General features: G+C 48.6%; 1 protein-coding gene across 4 annotated transcripts in view; it reads right to left on the bottom strand.

Moving 5' to 3' along the window:
- The window catches only part of LOC119166761 (uncharacterized), a 50,498-nt gene that overhangs the window by 24,191 nt on the left and 13,882 nt on the right, over window positions 1-12,425 (bottom strand). For 2 of the 4 annotated variants that reach the window (XM_075882470.1, XM_075882472.1), the window contains one exon: window positions 5,400-5,966. The exons of the other annotated variants lie outside the window; for them this stretch is intronic. In XM_075882470.1, coding sequence (XP_075738585.1) covers window positions 5,802-5,966 — 165 coding nt within the window. In that variant the 3' untranslated portion in view covers window positions 5,400-5,801. Of the gene's footprint in view, window positions 1-5,399; window positions 5,967-12,425 lie in introns of those variants that run through there. 4 annotated transcript variants of the gene reach the window in all.

The raw sequence follows: 12,425 nt of genomic DNA, 5'->3' as shown, positions 1-12,425 counted from the left end.
AGGTCAGAGTGCGGCTTGCATACGCGACAACTTTCTCGTGAAAGGCATGGTCGCGCTGGAGGAGTACGGCGCCGATTCCTTGTCCACTAGCGTCAGTGTGTAATATCGTAGGTGCCTTGTCATAGAAATAACAGAGCACCGGTGGGGATGTCAGTGCCTGCTTGAGTTCTTGAAATGAGGCTTCACATTGATCATTCCAATCGAAAGAACCGGTACTAACAAGGAGCTTGTGGAGAGGAGCGGCAATAGTGGCAAAGTTGCGAATGAAACGGCGAAAGTACGATGCAAGTCCAAGGAAACTGCATAGCTCTTTGGAACAAAAGGGTCGCGGAAAGTTGAGGACTGCGGAAATTTTGTCCGGATTGGGCTGGATGCCATCTTTACTAACGAGATGTCCTAGAACATTTATAGCTGTGTTGCCGAAATGGCACTTCTTTGTGTTTAGCTGAAGTCCAGCATTGGAGAGACATGTGAGCACTTGATCTAGGCGTTGCAGATTATCAGCAAAAGTGGAAGAAAACACGACGATATCATCGCGGTAGCATAGACAAGTTTTCCACTTGAGGCCACGAAGAACAGTGTCGATCATCCTTTCAAATGTGGCGGGAGCATTACATAGGCCGATTGGCATTACGTTAAACTCGTAAAGACCGTCCGGCGTAGAAAAGGCGGTCTTTTCTTTCTCTGCTTCATTCATTGGTATTTGTCAATACCTGGACCGAAGGTCAAAGGTGGAGAAGTATTGGGCGCCTTGCAATGAGTCAAGTGCATCATCTATACGGGGCATAGGATATACATCCTTACGGGTAATCTTGTTGAGCGCGTGGTAATCAACACAAAATCGTACCAATTCATCCTCCTTTTGTACCAACACAACCGATGATGACCAAGAACTGGTAAAGGGTCGTATGATGTTTCTTTTTAGCATATCAGTCACGTTCTTCTTGATGATTTTGCGATCGGCCAAGGAGACTCGGTAGGGACGACGGCGTACAACAGTCCGCCCTTCAGTGTGGATGCGATGATGTGGAACTGTGGTCTGTCCTAGTGCCGAAGCATTGGCGTTGAAGGAGGCCTAGTGTTTCGTTAGCAAATTTAGCAACGCCTCAGGTTGAGAAGCAGAAAGGTCAGGATTTATCCCGGGAGCAAAGGAGGAGGAAGTAACAGACTGGGCCTGTTGTGGATGAGCTGTCGAGGCGTCAAGGGAGACCAAAGATGCTGGTTGGGTATCCACATACCACGACATTGCAGAACCTTGGGTTAGGAGGACAGGCTCTGGGGTAGGGTTCAGGCCAAGGATTATTGCCGCACTGCCTTTGAACCGCACCAGGCTGGAGGGGACTACAACGCTGCGAGCTAGACAGTTGCTGGAAGAGGTGATAAGGATGTCACCATTGACAATATTCAGAGAAGTGTTGCTGATGAGTTGCTCCTGACCCGGGAGCAGTATGGATTCGGAAGCTGTGAGTAAACGCAATGGTTTTTCGTCGACACGTTCACTGCAGTGATCGGTCTCGGTCATTTCGACTACACGTTGACTGCAAGAAATTAATGCAGATGCTGATGAGAGAAAGTCCCAACCTAAAATTAGTTCATGAGCACATGAAATTAAGACAGCGAAGGTGATGTGATGACGAATACCATCAATGAAGACACGCGCTTTACATTAGGCCGATGGTCTACTTATTGCTCCATTGGCCCCAATCAACGATGATTCAAGGTAGGGTGTCTTAACTTTCTGCAATCGAGAACACAAGTCGGCACGCATAACTGAAATAGTTGCTCCCGCGTCCACCAAAGCCAACACCCGCACACTTTGCACAGTTACCAATAACAGGTTTGAGGGTCGTTCTGGAGGACTTGGGTCATTTCGCCGCGATGCAGTTTTTCCTCCAAAAACTGCACTGTTTAGTTTTCCGATCATTGGGCAGCCAGTTGAGAGACAGGCCGAAGTGGTGAAATAGAGCGTCGGAGTGGCGAAGGGGAGCGTGGTCGGGAGGCACGTGTATTGTTGGTCGTGTTGGAAATGCGCACAGGAGACGGGGATCGGTGGTTGGAAGGACTGTCGGCATAACGGTAGTAACCTCGAGCACATGTGTCGTCTCATTCAAAAGCGGCATAACCACGACGTTCATCTTGCTGCCGACATCGACAAACCCGGGAAATGTGTCCTGGAATTCCACAGTAGTAGCAAATAAGCCGTGGGACCCGCCAGGAAGAATGGTAGGTAGGGTTCGGTGGACGGGCGACTAGAGGTGCGAGATGTTCTTGATCAGGCACAGGTGGTGGTACTTGAGACGGCGAGGGTTGCATTGAAGCGATCTGTGCATACGAAGCGGGTTGGGGGCATGGTGGAGCACGGTGGGTGCTTTGAAATGCTGACATTTCTTCCCTAATAATGCCACGCAGATCGCTAGAGGCCGGTTGAGGGGGAACGTTGTTAGAAGGAGGTAAACTGTAGGCTTGCGATTCCTCACGAATTATGGCTCGTATGATGGATCGGAGCTCCATACTGTTTGCCAGGGGGTTCTCAGTGATGTCGGGTCGCAGGCGGATTGACTGCAAGGTATCAAGCCGCTGGCATAGTGAGACGACGTCGGAAACCGTCGAACGGTTTTGCGCGACGAGGGCGTTGAAAGCGGTAGGTCCGATACCCTTCAGAAGGTGCTGGACAGGATCACCTTCTGGCATGGTGTCGTCGATACGGCGGCAAAGTGCAAGCACATCCTTAATATAGGAAGCGTAGCACTCACCGCAATGTTGAACGCGTTCTGCCAGTTTCTTCCGAGCAACTTCTGAACGGACAGTCGGTGTGGCGAAAATACGTCGGAGCTGGTCTTTGAAGGAAGACCAATCGCGGAAGTCGCTCTCATGATTCAGGAACCGCGTCTTGGCAACCTGAGAGACGTAAAACTGGACGCGTGCTAATTTTGATGCCTCGTTCCAGTAGTTGTAGACACCTACGCGGTCATAGTTGTCGAGCCAGTCTTCGACATCTTCGCCAGGGAGACCGGAGAAGATTGGAGGCTCCTGAGGAGGGTTGTTGACCGGGCTAGGGTTGGCGGCTGGTGGTTGCGCGGGCGGGTGGTTCGGTTGGGCTTGCTCTTGTGCCATAGTGCTCTGCTTGCACAAGCAACGTCCCGAACGGAGCTTCAGGAGCTGGCTTTGGATGGAGAGAGGTCGAAGAGATCAGGAAGCACTTTCCACCACTTGAAATACCACGGTTCATCTGACGCTTTATTCAAGCAACAGCAAGATGAATGCCGATGATCAAGAGGAACGGGACGAACACTGATGATGGTTATTGACAGATGAGGAAGATGACATCCAATGAATTCTTACAATATACGATATGTTTCTCCTATAGACGATATTGTAGGGAAAGGAGGTGATCGTTGAGATATATTTACTGCCGCTAAGCATAAGCCGAGATGGCAAGCAAGAGCACGCCCCACATCCCAGAGTCATTTCGTCTTTCTCGTCTCTCTTGCTTCTTCAGTAGTCTTGTAACATGACCCCCGAGTGCAAAAGCATTGTCTCGGTGCTTTCTATGGTGTTGCGTAGCGGTAGAGCTTAAAAGATCCTGAAACTATTTTTTCACATTCTGTTTTGATTATACTACTACTGGACCAAATTATTGCCACCATAATTCAATCGAAACACCCATTATTAACGGAACTACGAGTACTGAATAGGTACCCTTCTCTGCTCCGCATTTCACCTTCAACTCTTCCTTCGAGTGCTCGGGGCTAACCTCCGCCTTCAAGGGAGCCTGCGTCACGACGTAATGTGGGAGAACACATGTGTGGCATTGTGTCGTTTACTTCCGGTAAGTCAAAGACAGAGCAGAGCCACCGGCAGTCAGGCGCTTGACCCCAGCTGGGCTGGTCGTCTGTTTGTGCACTCAACGCGAGCAGCCTGTGTTTTGTTTCACGGCGCTTTGAACCACTGCTCACCATGGACCCCAGACTTGAAGAGCGTTTGCGCCGAATGAGCGATGAAATGGTTTTCGAACCATACAGCGGCACACTGTTTTATGATCCTACGCTTCGTGCCGAGGATGACAGCAGTCTGCCACGACCTGACTTGCCGGACTTCCATGACGATGGCTACGATCATGGGCAAGTGTGAATGATTTAAGTAGCCCTTTTTGTTTGATAGTTGTCCTCGCTTCCACGTTTTCTGTGTCGTGCGTGTAACTTGTACATTGTGCTGCATAATCACAAGCATAGAAACAATTTTGTCATTATCTTTCATTTTGTGATGTTTGTGCAGTGTCCACAATAACGATAATTTAGGCCGATTTTTGCTAATGCAGGTGTGACTGGGGTCTTTGTGAAGCAATGCCAACGACCCTTAAACAAGTCTGCTGTCGCGACACACCGCAAGTTGTTCGGGAAAATCCGGACTGCTGCATAACTCGGCACAAAGAGTTCTGAAGCATGTGCCTGAACTTTGCGGTGCTGTGTGCTGAAGAATGGCGTTGTGGTTGAAGGAGAAGTGCACAAGTAATAGTGTATCAAAAAAAAAAAAAACATTTTGAAGTTGAAGTTCCAGAAACGTCATCTTATGCCTTCTTCCAGGAAATATCGCTTTCTCGCGAACCGCTTCTTCACGCGATGGATTTGGCAGAGGCTTAGGCGACGCAAGACAGTTGTATAACTTGCGTGCGTAGTCACTGCCATCCGGAAGAAGTTCCCGTCAGCCGGCTATGTGGGCTTCCAATATACCTCTGTGGGCACGTGAAAGTTTTTATATCTTAACTTGAAATAAACTGCAAGTTGCCCGTCCTTTCAACTACTCATCAATGATAACCGTGCATAAATGATTTCCGCAATCATTTTCGTTTAGGTTGACCTGTTTCGCACAGGTTTGTTTTTTCCAATGAACTTGTTATGCAATATTTCACTCCAAAATAGTGCTTCATGCATGATTTTTTGAGAGAATATTATGTAGAGTTTGCTTATCACATTGCTTATGACGATAATGGCAGACTTTCATTAGCCAACAGTTTGAAAGTACGTGCACAATGGCCAATTAGAAGCATTATACAAAGGCATTAGATATGATTGAGCATTTCTTTTTAAGACTCACCCAAACAAGAAACGAAGAGCATTTCCTAGATACTCCCGTCTAGTCATTGTGTCAAACTTGTGATGCCATCTTAAGTATATCTAGCTCTTTTTGGGCTGCCTCCAGTAGCACACAGACACAAAAGTAAGATGTAGCTCTCTCCCTCGATTCACACTGTGGCTCTCTGTGCTGCTAGTCGTATCACACTTGTAAAAAGAACGTTTCGTGGCACCTCAAAAGAAGTAATCATGACTGCATTGTTTCCCGATGTTACATATTCAACGGCTGGACGACCGACGGGTGCCGAGGAAAGACGACACAAGCAGTGCCAGGAAGACAATCCCGTTTTATTCACTCAGCGACGCGCTTTTTATGCTCTGTCTAACCAATCAGAGGGTGGCAAAAACAAAGCAAGAGGAGCCGATATCGCGGCAAGCAGGCAAGCGTATCAGAAAGCCAAACGAAAGAGTGCGCAAGCTGGGCGAATGTTACAACTCGGCCAAAGCTACCCATGTCGGAAGGCGTTCAAGAAGATGACGCTTCTTGAACAACTGAAGGTAGGAACAGGTGGCCAACATTCGAGGCAAGTTTGTCCAAGCAAGCGCTGACCGCACATTTCACACATTCCTTGTGCTTGACACGGATTAAGACGGCGGGATGCATGGCGACACATGCGGACACGTTGTGGTTGGCACTCGCACGGTGGACGAAGATGGCACTTGGTGTCCTCAGGCACCAATAAGCCCGCAGAGTTTTTGGGGCTCCCAGGAGGAGGTGACGATGAGAACATGCTTCGGTCGCCAATTGGTGCCCGGATGCCTCGCATGTAGCAAGAAGGAGCTGGCAGAAGACACCTGGCGCAGGGTTAGACTCGTCAGGCGGCATGAAAGGATCTGAAACAGCATAGTGAACAAGTGGCAGGAGCGCAGTAACTATGTCAAGAGCAACCTGACGCCCAAGCTTGGGAAAGCCCGACTGCTGAATTCACCGGGAGCAGATAACACGAAACCAAAACTACAATGGAAAAGCCTGCGCCGAAATGCATGCACACACAATGGGAGGGAGAAAAAGAGAAACACTAGGGAGTGCGACTGAGGCAGTCAGCATTTGCATGGTGTTTGCCTTTATTGTACCGCACTGTGAAATCAAATTGTTGGAGTGCGAGGCTTCACCTCATCAAGCGGCCATTTTTGTTTGACATCTGGTTGAGCCACACCAAAGGGGAGTGATCGGTTTCGAAAACAAAGGAAGACCCTTTCAGATAACACGAGAGCTTTTCGAAGGCCCACACCAAGCAGGCGCATCCTTTTTCCGTTGTGCTGTATGCCTGGTCATGAGACGAGAGTTTTCTACTCGCGTAGATCACAGGGTGTTCCTCGCCTTTTTCGTTCACTTGACTTAGAACGATGCCCATCCCGCGATCACTGGCATCACACTGAACTAGGAAAGGGAGAGAGTAGTCTGGTGCTGCGAGAATCGGTTGGCTGACAAGAATATTTTTAATCTCGGCAAACGCTGCTTTTCGAGCCGTATCCCAACGCACTGTAGTTTGTTCGGTCTTGCGTAGAGCGTCTGTGAGGGGACTAGCTAAGTTTGCAAAGTTAAGAATATAGCTTCTGTAGTATTCAGTTAAACCCAAAAATGAACGCATGTCGGTCTTTGTTTTCGGCAAAGGAAAGCTAGTGATTGCGTTAACTTTTAGTTCGGAAGGACGTCGCTTCTCTTGGCCAACAACATGCCCCACGTGGGTGTTCGCAAGATGACATTTAGTCATTTTCAGAGTCAAGCCTGCATTACGTAGTCAAAGGAAAACCTCCTGTAAATGTTCCAAATGCTGTTGCCAAGTGTTCGAGAATACCGCGATGTCATCGTGGTAGGGAACAGCAAATGACTCTGTGCCTGCAAGTACCTGATTCAATAGTTTTGAAAATACGAACGGTACGTTCTTGAGACCAAAAGTCAGCACAAGTGGGCGATATGTGCTTGTCGGAATCATAAAAGTGGCTAGCTGGCTGGCATTTTCGGTGAGTGGCACTTGCCAGAAGCCGCAGACTAGATCCAACGTGGAAACATACTGTGCTGCGGAAACTCTTTCGATTAAGGCTTTGACATTAGGAATGGGAAACAACTTGGTCTTTGTAATCGCATTCAATTTTCGATAATCAATGCATGGTTGGGGTTCCTTGCCAGGACTTTCTACGATAAACATCGGTGACACCTATTCACTCTCCCCGGCACGATTAGACCCAGGGCCAACATGTTTTGAACGCAATCGCTCAACAGCTTCTCGAACCTTCCTTGAAGGTTCGTGCACGTGCGGATCTGTCGTAGTACACCTTTGCGCGTTGTTGAGCTTCAGGCATCTTGATGCGCGCCAATTCCTGCGATTCACGTAGGCGCTTCAACAGCGCCAGCGCGTACTCGACCACTGTTTTGCCCATGAATTTGTCTTCCCACTTTTCCTTCAACAACGTTAGAGGGGAACAAAGAGCTCAATCGTAAACGAGTTCCCCCGGCGTGAAACCAGTCGCTTCGTGAGTGACAGTGCGCAGAGCAAAGAGCATCGTGGGAATAGCCGCGTCCCATATGGTGCCCTTCTCGAAGCAGAGCGCACGCAGAATTCGCTTCATTACTGAATGAAGTTTTTCGACCGACTTACTCTGCGGATGGTAGACAGAGCTGTGGTGAATGGATATGCCACACTTCTTGAGGAATGTCGTGGTAAGCGCGCTTGTGAAAACAGATCGTTGGTCGCATTGGATTTCACTGGGGAATACAATTCTGACAAATACAGTCAGTAGCAGGTTAACAACTGCTGTGGAGCTTAATTCCGGCAACACCACTGCTTCGGTAAACTTCGTCGCGGTGCAAATGAGCGTAAGCAAGTACCCATTGACTGCCGCTGTTACTAGTAAGGGCCCTACAATGTCGATTACCAATCTGCGAAAAGGTTCTCCGATCAAAGGTACTTCAACCAAAGGCGCCTCGAGTCGTTCGTTTGGCCGTCCCGTCCATTGGCAAACACTGCAGGAGCGCACCCAGTTCTCAGAGTCCTTGAAGCACATCGGCCAGTAGTAATCATTCAACAGCCTGCTCTTGGTCTTGTTTATTCCTAAATGATCAGCCCAGCTGTCGCTGTGAACCAAACTCAACAGCGCAATGTGATATCTTTGGGGGACTACAAGCTGCTCGAAACATTGACCTTTTTTGTTCTTGAATTTTCTGTACAAGAGGCCGTCATTGACAATGAACGACACTGGTCCTTTTTGTTTCCGTCTCGATCTTTCTCAGCACGTCTGCAGTGACTCGTCGTTTGCCTGCTCCATTTTGAGAGCGCTTTTGTGAACCTTGGCCAGAAGCTGAAAATTTTCACCGACTGGGCTTATCGATTCGCCTCCGGACGCGGAAACGACAGGAGTGGTGTTATCAGTGCTTTCAGTGGCTTGCGTGGCTGGGGCGCTTGCACCCACCAGCAGCTTGCGCCGGAGCACTGTTGGCACTGTCAGCTGCAACTTCGGCCGCACGAGTAGCGCTGATTGTGTGCGTTCTGGTGTGGGACCTAGTGACCACCATTACGGGGTTCGCATTAAGTTGCATTCCTGCATTTTGCAAGTCCCTCATCGATCCGTTAGAAAAATGTACGGGATTTTTCGAGGGAGTTTGTCCGAAACAGCCGCTTCAGTCTGGAATTTCCCGAAAGGACCTTGCATTTCAACTCTTGCGACCGTCAAGCACTTCGTGTCGGGTTCTAGTGCCTGGCGCACCCACACACACGATCCTGTGAAATGCTCAGACTGAACAAATGACGGGTGGACGATATCAAATGTCGCTCCTGTATCACGCAGAACCTTGCAACTGATGTCGTTCACTGCCATGTCATTTGTGTAGGGTGAGAGCAAGTCGCTGTCCTCTGTTAACAAACTAGCAGACACATTGGGCTGCCTGCAGCCTGTGGCAATGTGGCCTGGTTGATGACATTTATAACAGGCCAACGGCCGTTTTTCTTCAAACTTGGAACAATTGAGTTCGCTCGGGTTGACGGTGTGCCCTTAGGGGGAGACGTCGGGTTTCGTTTGGTTGCTTTCTCTCGCTCCTTTCTGAAATTTCTTGAAAGGCCCCGACGGTTTCTTTCGCAGGTCTTCCAAACTTCCCATCCTACGGGGACAGTACTCGTCAGCCAAACTAGTTGCCATTTGCAACATTTCGACGTTTGGCTTGTCCTGAATCCACAGGCGCATTTGCTCTGGAATCAATGCATAAAATTGCTCTAGCGCAATCAGTTCAATCACACGTTGCTTGTCCTCGTATGCGTTGGCGCTTTTAAGCCATTCTTCTAACAAGCTCATGTATTTGTAGCCGAACTCGGAGTATGACTCCCCTTGACTACGCCTTGTGTTACAATACTTCATCCTCAGGGCTTCTGTTGACAAGCTGTACCTTTTTCTGAGCTGAAGCTTCACTTTTTCATAGTCACTTGCATCTTCATCTGTCATTTTCGCGACTATGTCGGCTGCTTCGTTGGGAAGCAATGTCAACAGGCGTTGCGACCAGGTTTCTTTATCAAGTGCTGCCTTAATACACATTCTCTCGAAGTTGACGAGATACAAAGTGATGTCACTGCCAGCCTTGAAAGGTTGCATGTACCCGTGCATGTGGAAGCTATCATTGCGTTCAAGGTTCTGCAGTTACATCTCTTTCAACTTCTGCTTGCTTGTTTTGCTGTTTCAATGGCAGGGTACTGCATTCCAACATTCCTCCACTTCGTCATCTTCCGCTCCGCAGGTGGATATTGCCTGGAGAATTTCAGGCTTACGCATTGACTTTTGCACTTTGATGCCTAATTCTTCAGCTAGCAACACAAGGTTGGGCTTCGTTAGCGACACGAGATTCATGACTTCTGATAGCAAGAGTAACTCTTACATGTAATACTTAAATCTAGCAAAGTAAAAAAAAATCCTCTATTACCAAGAAAATGTCGCTAATGCTCCCAATGAAGTCAAACAAGCCGTGCTCTCACCAAACGGACGCCAAGGGCCACCGCGGACGCACGCTCCATCCCACCGCTGCCACCAGCTGTTACATATTCGACAGCTGGACGACCGACGGGTGCTGAGGAAAGACGACGCAAGCAGTGCCAGGAAGACAATCCCGTTTTATGCACTCAGTGCCGTGCTTTTTATGCGCTGTCGAACCATAGGGTGGCAAAAACAAAGCAAGAGGAGCCGATATCGCGGCAAGCAGGCAAGCTTATCAGAAAGCCAAACGAAAGAGTGGCAAGCTGGGCGAATGTTACACCAACTACCGGGAAGGCAGTTTCTTTAGTGAAGTGTATCTCTCTCGCTCAATTCACCCAGTGGCTCTCCGTGTGCTGCCAGCAGTATAGCGCACACATTAAAATAACATTTGTCAACACTTTCCACAAATCAGTCATAGTTTCATGCTTGCCCAACTGCCAAGAAGGTTTGTTGTATCGCACTTGTGTCAGAAGCCTTCAGCTGCGTCGTTTCTACGGTTGCATTCTCACTGTTTCACTGAGCTTTCGACATTGCTTCAATCCAGTGTAGGTCTCTCGCTCAATTCACACAGTGGCTGTCTGTATGCTACCAGCCAGAGAACACACACGTGAAAATAGATTTTATGTCAGTATGACGGTAAGCTTTTGATGTTGTTCTAAGTATTGGTGACTACCCGCCACGGTGGTCTAGTTGTTGTAGTACAGAATTGATAACCAGAAGAACGCTGTATGAAATCTTGGCAATGGCAACTGCATTTTCAGTGGAGGTGAAAATGGTTGAGGCCTTGTACTTAGATTTAGGGTCATGTTGAAGAGCATCATGTGACCGAAATTCTTGGCATTCTTCACTATAGCCTACCTCATTATTATTGCATCACAGTTATGGGGCATTGAACCCAAACCAACATTATCAGAATAAATGCATGTCACTGATTCGAGGTCGATGGTGTTGGAAAGTGAGTGAGCTTCTGAGCATGGAGCTCCTTCTTAGATGGCCTGTAGTAGGTGAGGGATATATGCCATGGCTTTGCTGCCTGATTGCTTGTAAAGCTCTCCTTATAAGATGAGAGTTTGCGGAGGTCCATGGCATGTTCCAACAGCTTTTAACATGTCCTGCATGGTGAAGAGAGACAAGTCACTATCATGCCAGGACACATTAAAAGCTAAAAGTAATTACCGTATTTTCTTGATGATAGGTCAACCTACCCTATGAATGATATCAACCCACATTTTGGGGGATTCTTGTGACAAAGAAAAATAATCTAGTGCAGCTGGTGACAGCCACTAACATGAGAAGCACACATGCTGTGGCATGGTTACATTATATTTCCTTCAGGCTGTGCTTTTGGTATATATTTAAAAGTCGAGCCCACATAAAACTGCCCCACTTGAAACGAACTTTCGCTTAAATCGAACAATATCCGTGTGACCGTGAAAATATACATTGGTTCAATGGCACGAAATCGCACTTACCAGAGCGTCACTGATCGGTTACAGCGAACGGAGTCAGCGGTCTGCCGACTTCCCGGGAAACCACTTTCGACCACCGATCAAGCATCAGCGAGGTGCCCATACATTCTTCATGTTAAACGTCGACCCTGCCTCCGCGATCCTCTAGTTGCCGCTCTCCCCGGCCCATTGAGGAAGGAAAGCTGTTTCCTTCCTCCATGCCCCGACTGCGTTTTGTTACGCACCCCCCCGTCCTTTCTCCCCCCGCTACTCTGAGCACCCTGTGTCCCTGCAGCGCCAGACGAGGCCCATGTTTTCCTGTCAGCCATCTACTCTGTTTTTGATCGCTATTACTGTTGTGGCCGTCGCCAGCCTGGGGTGACCAGACAATTTGCCAACATAGTCGGCCAGCGACTGTACCAATAGTCTGCGACTAGTGCACGTGCGTACGCTACACCACCGACTCTGATAATATGCGATTTGTTTCGTGTTTAGGACTTGTTCTCGCTCACTTCGCACACGGCTCAGCATGCCTTCCGCGCGCTTGCGGAAGCGCGAAAACGGCTCTTAATTTGGGTGGAACAAATCATGAAATATCGAGGTTCGTGAGGCCATGCAAACCTGCCAGCGCAACGAAATGATTTTTTTTACCACGGCCGCCGATTCTTGGAACAGTGCCGCGTGCACTGACCCAGGCAACAGTGCTTTCACTTCTGCACGCACAGGCACTCTTTCAAGTTTTCCTACGTGCGAATTTTGCGGACCTTTCGAGCAAGCTACCCAACCTGCCTCCTTCCCGTGTGTTTTGGTTTTCAAGGTCGCCCTCTCACGGCATCCTCTCCTCTTTTTATCGCAAGCCACGCTGGCTCGAGTTAGTTTCGTTTTCTGA

The sequence above is a fragment of the Rhipicephalus microplus genome, unplaced genomic scaffold, assembly GCF_043290135.1.
Source record: "Rhipicephalus microplus isolate Deutch F79 unplaced genomic scaffold, USDA_Rmic scaffold_12, whole genome shotgun sequence".
Taxonomy (NCBI): Eukaryota; Metazoa; Arthropoda; class Arachnida; order Ixodida; family Ixodidae; genus Rhipicephalus; species Rhipicephalus microplus.
This window is presented reverse-complemented; position numbering and strand designations above follow the sequence as displayed.